We start from the raw sequence: 18124 nt of genomic DNA, 5'->3' as shown, positions 1-18124 counted from the left end.
TGCTGCTCTCCGGCACCGGGCCGTGGCCCCGGGGCTCTTTGGCACCGTGGCGCAGCCCCACCAGCGTGACCCCGTGGCTCTCTGGCCCCGTGGCACAGCACCACCAGCGTGACCCCGTGGCTCTCGGGCACCAAGCTGTGGCCCTGGAGCTCTCTGGCACCGTGGCGCAGCCCCACCAGCGTGGCTCCACACTGTGGCTCTCCGGCACCCACCTGTGGCACACTCCACGGGTGTAGCCCCATGGCGTGGCTCGGTGGCACCACACCATGGCACAGCCCCACCAGCATGGCCCTGTGGCTCTCTGGCCCCGTGGCACAGCCCCACCAGCGTGGCCCCATGGTTTTCTGGCACTGAGCCGTGGCCCCGTGGCTCTCTGGCCCCGTGGCACAGCCCCACCAGCGTGGCCCCACAGCTCTCCAGCACCAACCCTCCCATGGCACAACTTCACAGCACGGCCCCGTGGCACCACACCAGGCCGCAGCCCCGTGGCACAACCTATCCAGCCCCGCCACGGGCCCGTGACCAGACCTCCAACCTTCTCCACAGCCCGACGACCCCCCCCCCATGCCCCCCCGGCCCCCCCATGCCCCGACAGCGGGATGGAGCAGCCGTGGTCACAGCGCCAAGTCCGACATTGTTACGTACTTACAGTTACAACCCGAGAGATGAAAACGCTGTACACGGCCCAGAGCCCCCCCGGCATGGCCCGGACCCCCCCCTCCACCCCCCCTTGGCACCCCCCCCCGAGCCCCCCAACGCGGGGGGCCCTGGCTCAGCCTCGCTGCCGGGGCGCGTCAGGGGCGTCACAGCAGGGGTGCCCCTACATTCATGGGGGCGTCCCGGGGTGGGGGATGGGGTGGGGCCCCCCCCGGCCCATGGTCAGTGGGAGAGGTGGCGGGGGTCCCACTGCCGATTCCCCCCCCCCCCCGCGCCGGGTGCCATGGCACCGTGGCGGGGGGGCTGGCTCTATCCTAACGCTAAACGAAGCAATAAATTAAAGAGGTTCCCAAGGGGACGCCGAGAAAAAGGGGGGGACAGGGGGGGGGACGGGGGGGGTGTGGGAATTTCAGGCCACGGCCAGGGGGAGGGGGTGTACAAAAGGTTGTTGTAGAAAAGGAGGGGGGGTGGGGGGGTGGGGTCTGCTCTGCTCCTGCCACGGAGCTGGGGGGGGGCTGCGCCAGGGGATGGGGTGACAATGGCGGGGGTGGGATGGACACGGGGAGGGCGACATGAGTGGGGGCGATGCAGAGGCGGGTGTTAGGGCAGGGGGGTGCGGAGGGGGTGGGGGGGGTGAGCAGGGTGTTATGGGAGGGGGGTGACCCGTGCCAGGGGAGGGGGTGGCTCAGGCAGGGGGGTGGCACGAGTGGGGTGTCATGGGCTAGAGGTGGCGGTGTCACCACCACGAGCCCTGGTGTGGGGAGTGGGGGGGGGCGACGACACACCTGGCACGGGCCGGGGGGGGGGACACAGGAGCAGAAGAGACCCCAGCGGGAGCTGATTAATAAATAGAGCATCAAAAATACAAACCGTGGGGCAACGCCGGGGCCGAGCCGGGGCCCGCGGGCACCCGCAGTCCTGGGCGATGCCGAGCGGGCACCGGGCCCCTCGCCGGCTATACCAGGGCGGTCCGGGGCTCGCAGGGACCCACGCTGGCACAGCTGCTCTTGCGGCGTAGGCCGGGGGTGGCCGGGCTACTGGGACCCTCGCCGGGGCAACCGTGTTGCAGGAGGATGTCGGCGCACTCCTGGCTGCCGGCGCGGCGGGCGTAGAAAAGCGCCGTGCGGCCCTGCCCGTCCCGCGCCCGCACGTCTGCGCCGTACTGCGGGCACGGCGGCCACGTCAGCCACCCAGGGCCGGGATGTGGTCCCCGTGGCCTCGCCGTGTCCCCCCCCGTGGATGCACCACATGCCCCTGCGGTCGTGGCACGTTCTCTCTGTGGCCACCCCGTGTGTCTCTTGGCATGGTGTGAATACCACGGCCATCCCATGATTCCCGTGGCCATGTCACAACCCCCGTGGCCATGTCACAAACCCCGTGGCCACACCATGTCCCCCCGTAGCCACACCATGGTCCCTATGACTGTGCCATTTCCCCCGTGGCCACACCATGCTCCCCATGACCACACCACATCCCCCGTAGCCACGTGTCACGGTCCTCATGGCCACACCATCTCCTCCATAGCCGCGACAAGTCTCCACCTGCCCTCTGGCCATGCCACAGCCCCCAAGACCACACACATCCCCTATAGCCACGCCATAGTCCCTGTGGCCACGCTATCTCCCTCCTGACCACGCCACGATCCCCATGACCATTCCATATGCCCCACGCCCACCCCACACCCCCGATACCACACCACGGCCTCTCCCCCACCCTCTTCCCCATCCCCTCTTCGCCCCCTGCCCTGACATACCCACACCAGCAGCTGGGTGATGACCACGAGGGCCATGTCGCAGGCCACGTGCAGCGCCGTGCGCCGGTCCTTGTCGCCGGTGCTGATGTTGAGCTGCTCCTTCTTGCTGTGGGCCAGGAGGAGCAGCACCAACTCCAGGTCCTTCTCCTGCACCGCGCCGAAGAGCTGCTCCCCCAGCGGCGCCTCGGCCGCCGGCAGCGGCGCCAGGAAGAGCCGCTGCTCGTACTTGGCCCGAATCCACGACTCCCGCTCCTCCCTGGGCGGAGAAAAAAAAATAATCGGGGAGCACATGGCTGCCGGGAGGTGACACGGCGAGGGATGTGGCGGGTGGGAAGTGGGCGGCAAACCCACCGGGATGACTCGTGGGTGGGCTTGCAGCGGCCCTGCGGGTTCTTCTCCCAGATGCTGTTGGCGGTGGCGTTGCCGATCGACGTCAGCACCAGCGTCAGCTCCCGGGGCCAATCGTCCAGGTCGAGCGAGCGCACGCGGGAGAGGTGGGTGCCCAGGTTGCGGTGGATCCCGGAGCACTCGATGCAGATCAAGGCCCCCAGGTTCAGGCTGGCCCAGGTGGGGTCTGGGAAGGGTGGGGGGGGGGGGTGTCAGGGGCACTGGCTGGCCCGCGGTGCTGCCCAGCCCCCCCGGCACGGCCCAGGGCAGCGTGTGGCCATCGCTGGCCCGTGGCTTGCAGCACTGTGGCACCATGTGACCCATGGCACCATGTTGGCCCATGGCACGGTGTGGCCCCAGGCACCGCGTGGCCTATGGCATTACACATGGTGTGTCCTAGTCCAGGGCGCTGGGTGGCCCGTGGCATGATGTGGCCCATGGTGTCACATGACACATGGTATGTCATTGACCAGGTCATCGGGTGGCCCGTGGCACCATGTCACCCCATGGCACCACCTGGCTCGTGGCTCACCCGATGGCACGCTGGGACCACATGGCCTGTGGCACCATGTGACCAACGGCACCCCATTGCCAGTGGCCCCACATGGCCCATAGCGCCAAGTCACCAGTGGCCCAGGGTGCCATGCAACACATGGCCCCACGTGGCTCACGGACCCACATGGCCCACGGCATTGTGTGACCAGTGGCCCCCCATGGCCTTGTATGGCCCATGGCACCATGCAGCTGATGACACCCCATGGCCCATGGCACTGTGACCAATGGGCCCCCATAGCCCGTGGCCCCACATGGCCTGTGGCACCACATAACTCATGGCCCCACATGGCCAGTAGCCCCACATGGCCCCACATGGCCCGTGGCCCCACACCACCACCGACCACCCCCCCAGCTGCCTCTCAGGAGACTCACTCGGTGCCCCACAGTCCACGCAGAGCGAGTTGCCCCGGGCGTTGCGGATGGCCTGGATGGCCACGGCTTCGCTCTGGCTGTCCATGCGAGCCTGGGGGAGATGGGGGCCGGTTAGCGGGGAGGGTACCAGTGACACGGTGGCCCCCCCCCCGGCCACCCGTGGGGTCCTACCTTGTTCTTGCTGCTCTCGCAGCACTGCAGGCTGGCCAGGATCTGGCTCTCGATGGCCTGCACCCAGGCGTCGCGCTCCTCGAAGCTGCCCGCCTCGAAGTGCCACGTCTGGCCCGTGCTGGACACGATGATGAACTCGAAATTCTCCTCCTCTGCGGGACCAGAGACCCCCCCCCCGCGGCAGGCGGTGGGACGGAGGGCCGGGCGGCACGGCGCGGGGTCCCATCCCCAGGGAGTGCTGCGCTGCCTCGCCCCCCACCCCGGCACCCACCACATCTGCCCCCCGCGCCCACCCTGGTGCTCCCAGGGATGCGATGGCAGCAGGCGAGGATGGGACACAGCCACATGCATGAGTGGAGCAGGCCACGCGCCACGCACCACGTTACCTGTTTTATAAATATTTCTTAAACTACCAAAGCTTTTTAATTTCCACATTTTGCGCTTGGCTGCGGAGGGTCCGGGGCAGCGAGAGCAGAGAGAGGAAACGGGGAGAGAGAGTCACGCGAGGAGCCCGCGAAGCCCTGGGGGGGACCGGGGACGGCGCCAGGGTGCAGGGGGGTGGCAGGCAGTGGCAGAGCGAGGGGGGACGCGTGGGCAGCAGTGGCTGAGCGTGGCAAGGGGGTGTGAGGGGCCAGGAGCTGGCCCAGATCCTCCATTCACCGGAGCCCTGTGGCAACCTGGGGCATCGTCCCCGTGGGGTGCAGTGGTGGTGTCCCCACGACTCCAGTGGCCACCGACCGTGAATGGCCGGGGCTCAGGGCACCGTCCCCATGACGCTCACCTTCCGCTTGCCCGGCCGAGCCCTCCGTCTTGGACGGCGTCATCAGCTTCTTCCGTCGGTGCTTCTTCCTGTCGATCATGGGTGACGGCGGCGGGTCTTTGCCAGAGCTGCCGGGGCTGGATATGGCCTCGAAGCTGGGGGGGCCGTCTGCCAAGAGACCCACACACTGGGGTGCTGGCGGCCACCACGCTTGCCAGGGCCACTGCGCTCGTTAGGATCACCGGGGCCACCAGGGGCACAAGGACCAGCGGGCTCACCAGGACCACTGGAGCCACCAGAGTCACCAAATTCACCATGGTCACTGGGGTCACCAGGGCTACCAAGGTCACCAAGACCACCAGCACCACGGGGCTCCCCAAGATCACTGGGGCCACCAGGGTCACAAGAGCCATTTCGCTCACCAGGGGCAACGGGACAACAGGAGCCACCAGGGTCCCCAAAGCCACCAGGGTCACTGGCCTCACCAGATTCACTGTGGCATCCAGGACCACCGAGGCCACCAAGGGCCGCTGGATCACCAGCACTGGGTCACAAGAGCCATTTGGATCACCAGGGCTACCAGGATCACCAGGGCCACCAAAGTCACCAGGGTCACTGGGCTCACCAGGTTCATTGTGGCCTCCAGGACCACCAGGGCCACCAAGGGCCGCTGGATCACCAGGGACCACAAGGGCCACCAGGCTCAGCTAGGCCACAACAGGCAAGGTCCCTGCCCCCGTCCCAGGGGGGTGGCCGTGCCCACAAGCGGTGACAGGGCCGGGGACACTCACCGGAGCCGGAGAGCTTGGTGCTGGAGGCGGAGGCGCAGCGCTGCAGGGACCGCTCAGCCTTGCCCGCGCCCTTCAGCCCCGGCTCCGGGGGGAGGCTGAGCCCCACGGGAGAGGTGCTGGCTGCGGGTGGGGAAGGACCGGTGACAAGGGGGTCCCCTCCAGACCCCCCACCCCACTGCCAGCGCCACCGCCCTGGCACTCACCACCACCCTCGGGTGCCGTCCCCCCGGCCACGTCCTTCACCAGCCCGTTGATGCTGGCGGAGGGGCCGCAGGCGGAGATGGCGCGGGGCGGGCGCTTGCCGGGGACCTTGACGGTGGTACGGAGAAGGTCCATCTCCTTCCCGTGGGTGCTGTGGATGTAGTCCTGCCACGGGGACAGGCGTGGGCTGAGACTGGGGGTCCTCCCCGCCAAGGGGACAGCGGTGGGGACGGGGGACACTCACGTTGATGCTGGGGTGGTAGAAGAGGAGCCCGTTGCTGGACAAGGTCACATACTTCTTCTTCCACTCCTTGTTGAGGGAGTTGCCGCTGCGCTTCAGCAGGAAGCTCTGGGGATGTAGGGATGGTGAAGGGGACAGGGAGGGGACAGCTGGGGACCTTGCCATGTGCCACCGCTGCCCCGCTGACCTGCTTGATGGGGATGGCACGGCCGCTGCCCGCCACCTCGCCCCGGCTGTCCAGGCTCCGCTTCTCCGAGTCGCTGCCCCGGCGCGTCTGTGGGGATGGGGGTGGGCTCAGTGGCACGTGTGGCACTGCCACATGTCCCACCACTGCCATGGGTGCCACGTCCCCCACCACTGCGGCCCTGCTGTGACGACAACCTGGGGTGCCCACATGTCCCACGCTGACAGAGTCTCATGGCAGGGACACACTGAGTGCCACGTGTGTCCCCGCCACCACCCTGCCACGGGGGCACCTCAGGTGCACGTGTCCCCCTGTGCCACCACCACCCTGCCAGGGGGACACTCCAGCTGTCACGTGTCTCCTGCTGCCACCACCCTGCTAGGGGACACTGCGGGGGTGCCACACACTCCCCTGTACCACCACTGCCCTGCCGGGGGGTAACTCAGATGCCACACGCCCCCCGGTGCCACCACCCTTCCACTGCCACCGCAGGGGTCCCGGCACACTCACGGCGAAGAGGCTGGTGCGGCGCTTGGCCCCACGGTGCAGGGAGCTGGGGGTGCCCAGGGGGGCCGGGGTCTCGCTCCGCAGCTCCCGGTGGCTGACGTTGGGGGTGGACGGCAGCGAGGACGAGTAGTCACTGGTGTGGCCACCATTGCTGGCCTGGACAGGACACGGCATCACCCCCGGCACCGGTGTCCCGTGAGCGGAGGGACGGGGTTGGGGGGCAGCGCGGGGTGAGCTGGGGGGGCAGGGGGGTACCTGGCCAGGGTGGATGCCCCCGACGGGAGTGGATGCGGCCGAGTGGCTGGGGGTGCTGGGCAGAGACTTGCAGGAGGCCATGAGCTGCTGCTGCTTCTTCAGTGCCACCACCTTCTGGGCCACTGCGCCACCAGCCTGGCGTCAGGCGGGTCACGCTGCGAGACCCCGGCCCGCCCGGCCACGGCCCCCATCCCACCTCAGCCACCGGCCACCGACCCCATCCCAGAGTCACAGAATCCCAGAATCCCTCAGGTGGGAAAAGCCCCTCGGGATCATCGAGTCCAACCCTCAGCCCGACTCTACAAAGTTGTCCCCTACCCCACATCCCCCCACAGCTCATCCCAACGGCCCTGAAACCCCCCCAGGGATGGGGACTCCCCCCTCCCTGGGCAGCCTGTTCCCCTCTCTGACCACTCTTCCCTGAAACATTTTCTCCTCCTGCCCAGCCTGACCCTCCCCTGTGGCAGTTTCCAGCCGTTCCCTCTTGTCCTGTCCCTGATCCCCTGGGAGCAGAGCCCAGCCCCAGCCTCTCCACAACGTCCTGTCAGGAGCTGCAGAGAGGGATGAGGGCTCCCCTCAGCCTCCTCCTCCTCACCCTGAACACTCCCAGCTCCTGCCCTGCCTCCTCACAGCATTGATTCTCCAGCCCCTCCCCAGCCTCGCTGCCCTCCTCTGCCCTCGCTCCAGCCCCTCGAGATCTCTCTGGGATTGAGGTGCCCAAACCTGGACCCAACCCTCCAGGTGTGGCCTCCCCAGTGCCGAGCACAGGGGGACTGTCACCTCCCTGCTCCTGCTGGCCACACTAGTGCTGACACAAGCCAGGATGCCGTTGGCTTCCTTGGCCACCCGGGCACACTGCTGGCTCCTGTTCGGCTGCTTGTCAGTGAGAACCCCCAGACCCTGCTCCCCCAGACAGCTCCAGCCGCCCCTCCCTGAGCCCGTACCGACCCCACCCAGCCATGGGTCCGTGCCGCTCTGGCCACAGTTCCCACCCAACCGCAAGCACCGTCCCACGCTGGCGATGGTCCTACCTGGCCACCAGCCCCCACCTCATCCTTGCCACTGGCCACAGCCCCCAGCACACACCCAGCACACACCCCCCCGGCTTCACCGGACCTGCCAGGGGAGCTGAGCGCCCCCGGACACCCACCCTCCGTGAAGACCCGGTCAACGTTGAGGCCATACGTGGCACAAGTCTCGTAGTAGAGGCAGCGCTTCATGTCCCCGCAGAGCGCCTGGGCCCGGGCATCCTCGATCACCCGGGGGTTAGAGGAGCTGATCTTGTCTGGGGGAAGCAGGGGGGTGAGGCGGGGGGTGGTCATCCCCTCCCTGTCCCCATGGGGCTGGTCCCACACCCCCAGCTCACCCTGGGTGCCCACCAGCGCCAGGGCCACCTCACTGGTGCCCCGGTAGCCGCTGAGCAGCGTGTGCAGCTGCGTCACCTCCTCGAAACTGCTCTCGTTCTCCAAGCTGAAGACGAAGATGACGGCGTCTGCCCAGCTGGCAAACTGGGGGGGGGATGCAGATGGGGTCAGGGCTCGGCACCAGCCGGCACAGCGCCCCCCAGCCCCCAGCCCCGAGGTACCTTGGCGTCCGGGGCCCCTCCTTCCTCCCGGATGAGCAGGAGGTGGCTCTGGCCATCGACCATCACCTCGCGCTTGAACTGACCACCTGGAGCCGGGGCAAGGAGAGGGGTGGGGTCCTGCGGCTGTGCCTGAGCCCGTGGCCTTGACCATCCCCATGGCCATGTCCAACACTGTGGCCATGTCCAGCACGGTGGCCCTGCCCGCCCCACGGCCATACCCAACCCTATGGCCTTGACCATCCCCTTGGCCTTGACCCACCCTATGTCTTGTCCATCCCCATGGCCAGGCCCAGCACCATGGCCCTGTTCACCCCGTGGCCATGCCCAACCCTATGCCCTCGACCATCTCCATGGCCATGCCCAACACTGTGGCCCCGTCCAACCTGTGGCCATGACCAAGCCTATGGCCTTGACCATCCCCATGGCCAGGCCCAGCACAGTTGCCCTGTCCACCCCATGGCCATGCCCAACCTTATGGCCTTGAGCATCCCCATGGCCATGCCCAGCACCGTGGTCCTGTCCATCCCATGGCCAACCTCAGGCCCGTGGTCATGCCCAACCCTATGGCCATGCCCAGCCCCACAGCCATGCCCAGCCCCATGGCCACTCACTCTCGGTGGGCTCCAGGCCCACGTAGGAGCCGGTGAGGAAGCGGTGGACGAGCGCTGACTTCCCGCTCTTGCTGCTGCCCAGGACTCCCTGAGGAGAGGGCAGAGGGGGCATCAGGGTGGCCGAGGACAGGAGGGCACGGGCAGGAGGACACGGGGACATGGTACCCACCAGGCGGATCTCGGGGATAGAGCGGCCCAGGGTCCATTCCTGGCTGTTCACCAAGGCCTCTGTGGGGAGGAGAGGGGTGAGACTGCACCCGGGCACCCCCAGCACCCCCCAGCACCCCAGCCTAGGGTGGGACACGGCCGCCCCCAGCCCTGCGGCAGCACCACCGGCAACATCCTGCGTGGGCGGCCACGAGCCGTCACCAGGCAACGGCACCGCACCGAATCCGGCGGGGGCGGCGGGAGGGACGCGGAGACGCGACGTGGCGGGGACGGGGACGTGGCGCCATGGGGCCCCACTCGCCGTGGGCACGAGGACGCGGTGGGCACAGGGACATGGCAGGCACGAGGATGAAGCATGGCAGGAGGACGTGGCGCAACGTGGGGACAATATGGGATCCAGGATGTGATGGGCACCAGGACACAGCGTGGCACGAGGACTTGGTGTGGCACGGGGACACGACGGGCATCAGGACACGGCACGGCAAGAGGACGTGGCATGGCGCGAGGACATGATGGATTCCAGGATATGATGGGCACAAAGACACGGTGTGGCACATGATGGGCGCGAGGATGCCATAGAGGTGGCGCACGACAACATGGCAGGCACGAGGCTGCAGCGTGTCACAAGAACGTGGTATGGCACAGGGACACAATGGGCACCAGAACACAACGGGCACCAGGACACAGCGTGGCACACGATGGGCACGAGGATGGGATGGACGTGGTGCACAAGAGTGTGGCGAGCATCAGCACACGTGGGGCTTGAGGACACAGCACGGCACGAGGACGTAGCGCGTGTGGGGACACGACAAGGCGCAAGAACACGGCGCGGTACAAGGATGCGGCGTGGCACGGAGACGTGATGGGCACCAGGATGCAGTGTGGCACGAGCACCCGGCGCGGCGCACGACGGACCCGACGATGTGGTGGACGTGGTGCATGAGAACATGGCAAGCAGCAGCGCGCGTGGGGCACAAGGACATGACGTGGCACAAGCACATGGCGCTGCCAAAGGATGTGGCGTGGCACAAGGACATTTCCTGTGCCCCCCACGCACCCTCCTGGCACCCCCAGCCCCCCTCCAGCAGCGCAGCATCTCCCCTCCTGCACCATGAGAAGGGGAAACTGAGGCAGAGCAGAGAGGCCCCCCCCCCCCCAATCCCGTGCCTCAGTTTCCCCCGTGCCATCCGCAGGGCTGCCCCCCGCCCGGCGCGTGGCAGGAGAGGGGTTAATGCTGCTGCCTGTCACCCCGCACACCGTCACCGAGCTGCCACCCCCGGGTGTCCCCGCTGCCACCCCCGGGTCCCCGGCGGTCTCTGCCCACGCGCCCCCATGGCACCGGCGGGTCGGGGCTGGGAGTGGGGCGGCCACAGAGGGACGGACGGACACGGGGCGGCCGGACAGATGGACGTGGGGCGAGTGGGACAGGACAGACGGAGGCGTGACGCACGGATGGCGACAGGGACGGAGGAGCGGACGGACGGACGCCGGGATGGGGAGACGGGTGAGGGGTCGGCCCCTGAGCCCGACGGCACGGACCCCCACGGGGAAACTGAGGCACGGCGGCCCCCGGCGCCTGAGGACCCCACGGCGGCCGCCCCACGGGCCAGGACACCTGGGGCCCCCCCCCCATGCGCGGGTGGGGGGGTGGCCCTGCCTCGTGGGTCACAAGTCCCCAACCAGCAACCCCACGGGCCCCAGCGCCCCCCCGCCACCAACCCCCGAGTCCTTCTGCCCCACACAGGTCCCAGCCCCACACGGGCACCGTGGGCAAGTGGGCCCAGGCGGCTGGGAGCCCCCCAGCCCCCTTCCCCTGGCCCAGACAACACCCCCCCACCCCCCCACCCCCCAAGGCACGGGGAAACTGAGGCACGGCACAAACCTCCCGGTCCCAGCACCCGACACGGGCAGCCAGCGGCACCCCCCCCCGCATCCGGATCACCGAGGGAAACTGAGGCACGACACGGCGACCCCCCGCTGCCCCCCCCAAGTCTCCCCGTCCCCCCCCCGGCCTGGTACTCACTGGGGGAGGTGCCTCTGCCCAGGTCGGTGCTGAGCAGGGCCCAGGGGGGTGCGGGGTGCGTGGGGGTGGCCGCAGGGCTCTTGGCGAAGATCCCGCTGATGAACTTGAGCATCTTGCGGTCGCGGGTGGAGGCTCGGCCGCCCTCGCGCCCCCGTTTCAGCCCCGTTTCGGCGAGGAGGGGAGCGGGTGCCGGCACCAAACCCCCCGGTCCCGGGTGCAAATCGCTGTAATCCAGGGTCTTGCTTTTGCCTTTGTGGGGGGAAAGCCGAGCTCGCGCCGGCGGCCGGGGGCCCCCCTCGGCACTCGCTTTGCCCCCCGGTTTGGGGCGCCCTTTGCCTTCGCCCTCGGGCCAGGAGAGGCGGCTGCCGGCGGTTTTGTGGGTGCCTTTGCCCGTCTTGGCGTCGGGGCCCACCTTGGCCCCGGTGGTGGTCACCGTCTTGAAGGGTTTGGCGCCGGCCAAGCGCAGGCGGCGGGCGCCGGCGGCCGGGTGCGGGGAGGAGGCGCCGGGGGCCGGGTGGGGTTTGGCCCCCTCCGGGGCACCCTCGGGGTGAGCCCAACTGGCCTGACCCAAGAGCGGGCGCCGAGGGGGTGCCGAGGGCTGGGGGCACTCTTGGGGCGCCCGGCCCCGCTCCCCCGCCACCTCCAAGGTGCCCTTGGCCCCCCGGGTGAGAGCGTCGGGTTTGGGGGGCACGGCGGGGGGTAACAAGGCCGGGTCGGGTTTAGGGGGCACGGCCGGGGGTGGGGGCAGCAAGGCCGGGTCGGGTTTAGGGGGGACGGCCGGGGGGGCGGGCAACAACGCCGGGTCGGGTTTGGGGGGGACGGCGGGGGGCAACAAGGCCGGGTCGGGTTTGGGGGGGACGGCGGGCGGGCCGGCGGCGGGCGTCGAGGCGGGCGAGCGGGGGCGGTTGGCTCCATGCCCGCCGCGGGGCTCGGCGAGCCGGGGGGCAACCGGACCTTCGGCCGTCGGTTTCGGACCGGGACTGGGGGTCCGGGGGCTGCCGGGGGGCAACGGGGCGTCGGTGGGGCCGGAGCCGGCGGTACTTATCCAGAGAGCGTCCTGGCGCTGGAAAAGCCGCTCGGGCCTCTTGGTTTTGCCGCCGCCGCCGCCGGGTTCCTCGGCGCGGGCAGCATCCGCCGCCTGCCCGGGGTGGGGGGCTCCATCGCCGCCCCCCCCCGCCTGCTCCGGCTCCCCTGGGGCTGCCACCGACTCGAGCTTGACCAGGGTGAGGGAGATGAGGTAGGTGGTCCGGCGCTGGAGGCCGGTGGTCCTGCTCATGGGTGCGGGCAGGGCAAACCCCCCCTTCCCCGAGCCGGGCAGGCAGGCAGAGCCCCCCCCCTCCCTGGGGTGTGTGTGTGTGTGTGTGTGTGTGTCCCCCCTTTTTTTTCTCCCCTCGCCGGCTCCGCGTCCGCCGGTGCCGGGAGGATGCTCGGCGCGGTCCCCACCCCCGGCCCTGCCTCCCCGAAGCCTTCCCCGCTCGCCCGCCCCCGGAGGGGTTGGCACCGCCGCGCCCCCCCCCCCTTTCCCAAATCCACCCCCCCCACCCCCTACCACCACCGCCACCCCCCCACCCCCCCCCGCCTCGCCGGGATCGGGGCCGCCCCCCCCCACTCACCCCAACCCCGGGTTAGCGACCGGGGGGCATCGTGGGGGGCTCCCCCCCGCTCCCCAGCGCTGGGGGGGGGAATGGAGGGATGGGGGGGGTGGGCGGGTGGAGCGGAGGGGGGATGGGGGGGTATAAGGGTTGGGGGGTGGGGGGCTTATGGGGTGGGGGAGGATGGGAGGGGTGATGGGGCTGGAGGTTATGGGGATGGGGGGGAATGGGGGGGGGTTAGGCGGGGCCGAGGGGTCTTTGGGGCTGGGGGGGCTTATGGGGAGGGGGGGTGGAGAGGGGGGTTATGGGGCGCAGGGTGATGGAGGGGATGGGGGGTTATGGGGCGGGGGGGGCCATGCCCGGGACCCCCCGGGACCGGGGCTCACGGCAGCGCCCCGACGGGTTCGTCCTTGGCGGCGGCGGCGGCGGCGGGGGGGGGCCGGGGCCCGGCGGGGGGGGCCCTGCGCGGCCGGGGGGGGCCGGGGCCGCCGCTCTCCGCCATGCGCCGCTCCCGGGGCCGGGCCGGGGGCGGGGGCGGGCGGCGGCCCCGCCGCTACCGGGCAGGCGCGAGCGCTCCCGGGCGCCCCCCCCGCATCCCACCCGCCCCCCCACCTCTCCCCCCCGGCCCCGGCACCTGCCTGCGCTGCCCGATGCACCCCCCTGCCCCCCCCCCCGCCTTCACCTGCCCCCCCCCCAGACCCCTCTCATCACTTCACAGTGCCCCCCCCGACCCTCCGGCCGCCCAGTACCCCCTGTCCCCCCTCAGCCTTCACCCCCCCGGTGTCCCACCCCCGCTCCATCCCCCCCACCCCCCCGGACAGCCCCCCAGCCCTCTCCCCATCCCTGCACCATCCCTGCAGCCCCCCATCTCCCTCTGTCCCCCCCCTCCCAGCCCCCTGCCCCCCCCCAGCCCCTCCCTCCACTCCCCTGGGGCAGCAGGAGGGGGCAGGGGGGGACCGTGGGGGCCAGGAGACATGTTGGGGACCGTGGGGAGCCATGGGGGGCCTGGGAGGCTGGGGGGGGGGGCATGAGGGGCTGTGGAAGCCGTGGGGGGCAGTGGGAGGTCAGGGGGGGCTGTGGGGAGGCTGGGGGGGCCGTGGGGGCCGCAGACACAGGGCAGGCCCCAGCCGCCCGTTTCCAGCATTTTTAGCCGCGGCGGCGGCGCAGGAACCCTCCGCATCCCGTTGCCACGGCAACGGCGGGGCTGGCGATGGGGGACCAACCGTGTCACCCGCCGGTGGCACCCGAGCACCTCCCCGGCCTCTGGGGGGGGGGTGTGTGTATCCCCCCCCCGCCTCCGCCAGCATCACCCACCGGCCCCACACGCTGCCACGCCGGCGTGTGCCGGGGGGGCGGGGGGGGACACGGGGCCTGGGGTGGCCGCGGGACCCTGGGGACAGGACGGACACGGGGCCAAGGGACAGACGCGGCGCTGGGGGGATGGACACGGTGCTCGGGGACGGGGGGGGGGGGGGCTTGGGGACAGACACAGCATTTGGGGACGGGCGCAAGGTTTGGGGACAGACACGGCCCTTGGGGACACGCCACTTGCTCCAGCTCAGCAGGGCACAGGACCCCCCCCCCCCACACACACACACACACCCCTCTGTGCCCACCCCAGGGCGCCCAAGAGGTGGGTGCTGGCACCCAGCGGGCAAAGACGGGGGGGACGCGGACCCCATGACCCCCCACGGGAAAGAAGCCCCCGGGGCTGAGGGGACTCGGGTTGGGCTGGGGGCCACATGTGTGTGTGTCCCCCCCCCGCGCAGGGTCCCTGGGGAGCTGGCACGTCTCCGGTGCTCGTGACAGAGCCGGGTGCGTCGTCCCAGCAACCCGCCCACGGCCCACGACGAAACACCACGGCGTGTGGCCCCCCCCCCGAACCTGCCAAGGATGGGGGGGCACCCCCTGAGCCCCCCCCGCCTTGTCCCCCCCCCGTCACCCCAGACCCATGGCCCCGGGGGGGGCCACGGTGGCTTCAGCCTGACCATGTCCCCATGCCAGGCTTGGGGGGGTGGGGCTGGGGGTGTGTCTGGCCCCTCTCAGCCCCCCCCCCCCCCCCCGTGCCAGTTCAACCCCTTCCCAGTACAACCCAGTCCCTCCCAGTTCCCCCCAGCAGCCCCCGGGAGAGAGGCGCGGTGCCCCCCCCATCTCTCAGGGGTGGCCTTCACGGTGCCATGTCCCACACTATTGGGGGGGGGGGGGGTCACACTAGCTGCCCCCACCCCGGGACAGCCATGTCCCCATCCCATGTCACCAGGCCCTGCTGCCACCCCCCCGCCGTGCCACCCCTCCCTCGGATTTGGGGGGCTGGGGAGGGGGGAGCGCATCCCTGGGGTGGGGGGACACAGCGGGCAGCACCCCCCGGGCAGGGCCAGGCCCTGGGGGACACTGAGGGGGGGGGGGGGGGGGTGTTGGAAGGGGGGGGGTGTTTTGTGCCACCCGCATCAGTGCTGGTGGTGGGTACCACTTTGCGGGCGCTTAGCAACAAGGCATCCCCCTGCTTCCCGTCACCATGGCAACCGCGCTGGGGAGATGCCAGCGCACAAGGTGGGGGGGGGGGGCACAGGGATGCGGGGGTTCGGCACTGGGGTGGGGCAGGGGGGGGGGTTTTGCACTGGCCCCCCTGTGATACCGTCTCGCCAGACACCCACCAGGGGGGTCCATGTCTCCCACCCCCCCACCCCCCCAAACTCTGTGGGGCCCCCCAAAACAGGCCCCCCCCCCCCCCCCCATATCCAGCTCCCGGCAGCAGGGCCCCCCCTCAGCGACCGCCGGAGGTGAGGAAACGGCCCCACGTCACCAACCGCAGCACCGGGGCTGTTGCGCCGGAAACCACCCGACGGCACAGCCGTGGCAAGGGGGGGCAGCGACCCCCCCTCCAGCTCCCCTCATGGCGGGTCCCCGTTCCACCCCCCCCCCCGGCCACCCGCCCCCGTGTCCCCATGGCGGGGCTGGCGCTGCTGGGCCCGGGCGGGGCCCTGACACGGCCCCGGGCAGGATCGGGCCCCAGCCGGTGCCCCGCAGTGGGGGGGGGACCCCGCTGGAATCTGGGGCTCCAGGGACCCCCCCGAGCTGGGGCAGCGCCCCCCAGCGTGGTCGCGGGCTCGGGCAGAAGGCCCAGCCTCCCGGACAGAGCCCTGTCTGTCTGTCCGTCATCCCTCCCTCCCCCTGGCCGTCTGTCCATCCCTTCAGCAGCCCGTGGCCTGTCTGTCTGTCTGTCTGTCCATCCGGCCATCACCCATCCCTCCCCCCCCAGCTGTCCATCCATCCATCCATCCATCCATCCATCCATCCATTCCTCCCGCCCTCCCTCCCTCTGTCCGTCTGTCCCTCCCTCCCTCCCCCTGTCCGTCTGTCCACCCCTTCAGCCATCCTGCAGCCTGTCTGTCCATCCGTCCATCCATCTGTCCACCCACCTACCAATCATCCATCCATCCCTCCCCCTGTCCGTCTGTCCATCCCTTCAGCCAGCCTGTGGCCTGTCCATCTGTCCATCCATCCATCCATCCATCCATCCATCCATCCTCCATCCCTCCCCCTGTCGGTCTGTCCATCCCTTCAGCCAGCCTGTAGCCTGTCCATCTGTCCATCCATCCATCCATCCATCCATCCATCCATCCTCCATCCCTCCCCCTGTCGGTCTGTCCATCCCTTCAGCCAGCCTGTGGCCTGTCCATCTGTCCATCCATCCATCCATCCATCCATCCATCCATCCCTCTGTCCATCCCTCTGTCCATCCATCCGTCCATCCTCCATCCCTCCCCATGTCCGTCTGTCCATCCCTTCAGCCAGCCTGTGGCCTGTCCATCTGTCCATCCCTCTGTCCATCCGTCCGTCCCTCCAGCCCTTCCCCTGCCCCCGCCCGCTCCCAGCCGGTACCTTGCACCACGCGGAGGGACGCGCTCAGGCTGGCCCGGAGCCGCGGATCCGGCACCGTCTCCACCAGCCGAATCAACTTATTCACGTGTTTCTTGGCCCCTTCGTGCCTCTTCACCTCGGCCCGGATGGCGGCCAGCACCTGCTGCCGGGGGGGGCTCATGGCACCCTTAGGTGCGGGGGGGGTCCCGCCGGGTCCCCGGGGTCATGGCTCGGCCCCGCTCGCCGTCGTCTCCCCCTCGGTTCATCCGGCCCCACCGGGCCGCGCTTCCTGGCTGGCGTCACCCCGGGGGGGTTGGCGTCACCCCGGGGGGGGTTGGCGTCACCCCGGGGAGGGCGGCGGGAGGTGTGTGGGGTGGCGGGGAGGGGGGTGACACGGGCACCCGCCGGCGGGCGCAGGGTTGGGCCTGGGAACCCGAGGGAGCAGCGGGGCGGCGTGGCGGTGCCCGGCCCCGTCACGGGCGCGTCGGGACACGCCGGAGCCCGTCGGACGGCACAGCCCGGCACAGCCCGGCGCGCCCGCGCCCGCGGCGGCCCCGCCACCGCCGCCACGGCGGGACAGGGACGAGGGCGACAACACGCCAGGGCCCGGGGGGACACGCGGCTGCTGGGACCCACCGGCGACCTGGACGTGAGGGGCCGCGCGCGGTGCAGGCGGGTGCCGGGGACACGCGTGCGCTGGGGACGCAGCGGGGTGCCGAGGCCTGCACCCCCGGGAGTCTTGCGCAGCCCCAGACACGCTGGGGACGCGTGTGCAGTCACACGGACACGCTAAGGATGGGCGTGCGGTGACACAGGCACGGCAGGGACGGGTGTGCAGCCACACGGACATGGTGGGGACATGTGTGCGGTGACATGGACACACTAGGGACACACGTGCAGCTGCAGAGACATGCTAGGGACATGAGTGTGGTGACAAGGACACGGTAGGGACATGTGTAGCCACACAGACACGCTAAGGACACACATACAGTGACAAGGACACACTAGAGACACATGTTCAGCCACAGAGACACAGTAAGGACATGTGTGCAGCCACACAGACACGCTAAGGACAGGTGTGCGGTGACATAGGCGCGCGAGGGATGGGTGTGCAGCCACACGGACATGCTGGGGACACATATGAAACCACACAGACATGCTAGGGACATGTGTGAAGTGACATGGGCATGCTAGAAACACATGCAACTGCAGAGACACGGTAGGGACAAGTGTGCGGTGACATGGACACGTAGGGACATGTGTGTAGCCACACAGACACGTTAAGGACATGTGTGCGGTGATGTAGACACAATAGGGACATGTGTAGCCACATGGACATGCTAAGGACACGTAAAGTGACAAGGACACACTAGGGACACATGTGCTGCCTCAGAGACACACTAAGGACATGTACAGCCACATGGACACACTAGGGACACACATGCAGTGA

The 18124-nt window shown here is 69.9% G+C and overlaps 1 protein-coding gene across 1 annotated transcript; it reads right to left on the bottom strand.

The window, feature by feature from the left end:
• Positions 1 to 1266: 1266 nt before the first annotated feature.
• On the bottom strand, positions 1267 to 16855 carry AGAP2 (ArfGAP with GTPase domain, ankyrin repeat and PH domain 2). Its single transcript, XM_074929654.1, has 18 exons — positions 16696 to 16855; positions 9200 to 9258; positions 9031 to 9118; positions 8420 to 8505; positions 8201 to 8342; positions 7985 to 8119; positions 6835 to 6956; positions 6583 to 6735; positions 6076 to 6162; positions 5892 to 5996; positions 5650 to 5812; positions 5447 to 5566; positions 4677 to 4823; positions 3896 to 4047; positions 3725 to 3815; positions 2762 to 2984; positions 2411 to 2666; positions 1267 to 1819 (listed from the first exon to the last, which is right to left on the bottom strand). The coding sequence occupies exons 1-18, from the start codon at positions 16853 to 16855 to the stop codon at positions 1613 to 1615; spliced, it is 2496 nt and encodes an 831-aa protein (XP_074785755.1). The 3' UTR covers positions 1267 to 1612.
• Positions 16856 to 18124: the final 1269 nt, after the last annotated feature.

This window comes from Athene noctua, chromosome 30, assembly GCF_965140245.1.
Source record: "Athene noctua chromosome 30, bAthNoc1.hap1.1, whole genome shotgun sequence".
NCBI lineage: Eukaryota > Metazoa > Chordata > Aves > Strigiformes > Strigidae > Athene > Athene noctua.
Note: the sequence above shows the minus strand (reverse complement) of the source record. Positions and strands in the feature narration are given on the sequence as shown.

What these genes read in the sequence shown, in the direction of transcription:
- AGAP2 (XM_074929654.1), bottom strand. Translation starts at nt 16,855, where the DNA reads ATGAGCCCCCCCCGGCAGCAGGTGCTGGCCGCCATCCGGGCCGAGGTG. An exon ending in TCTACCACCCCAGCATCAAC is followed by an intron (nt 5,813 to 5,891) that starts GTGAGTGTCCCC and finishes TCCCCGTGGCAG; the next exon opens with GACTACATCCACAGCACCCA. An exon ending in CGTGGACTGTGGGGCACCGA is followed by an intron (nt 2,985 to 3,724) that starts GTGAGTCTCCTG and finishes CACCCTTCCCAG; the next exon opens with ACCCCACCTGGGCCAGCCTG.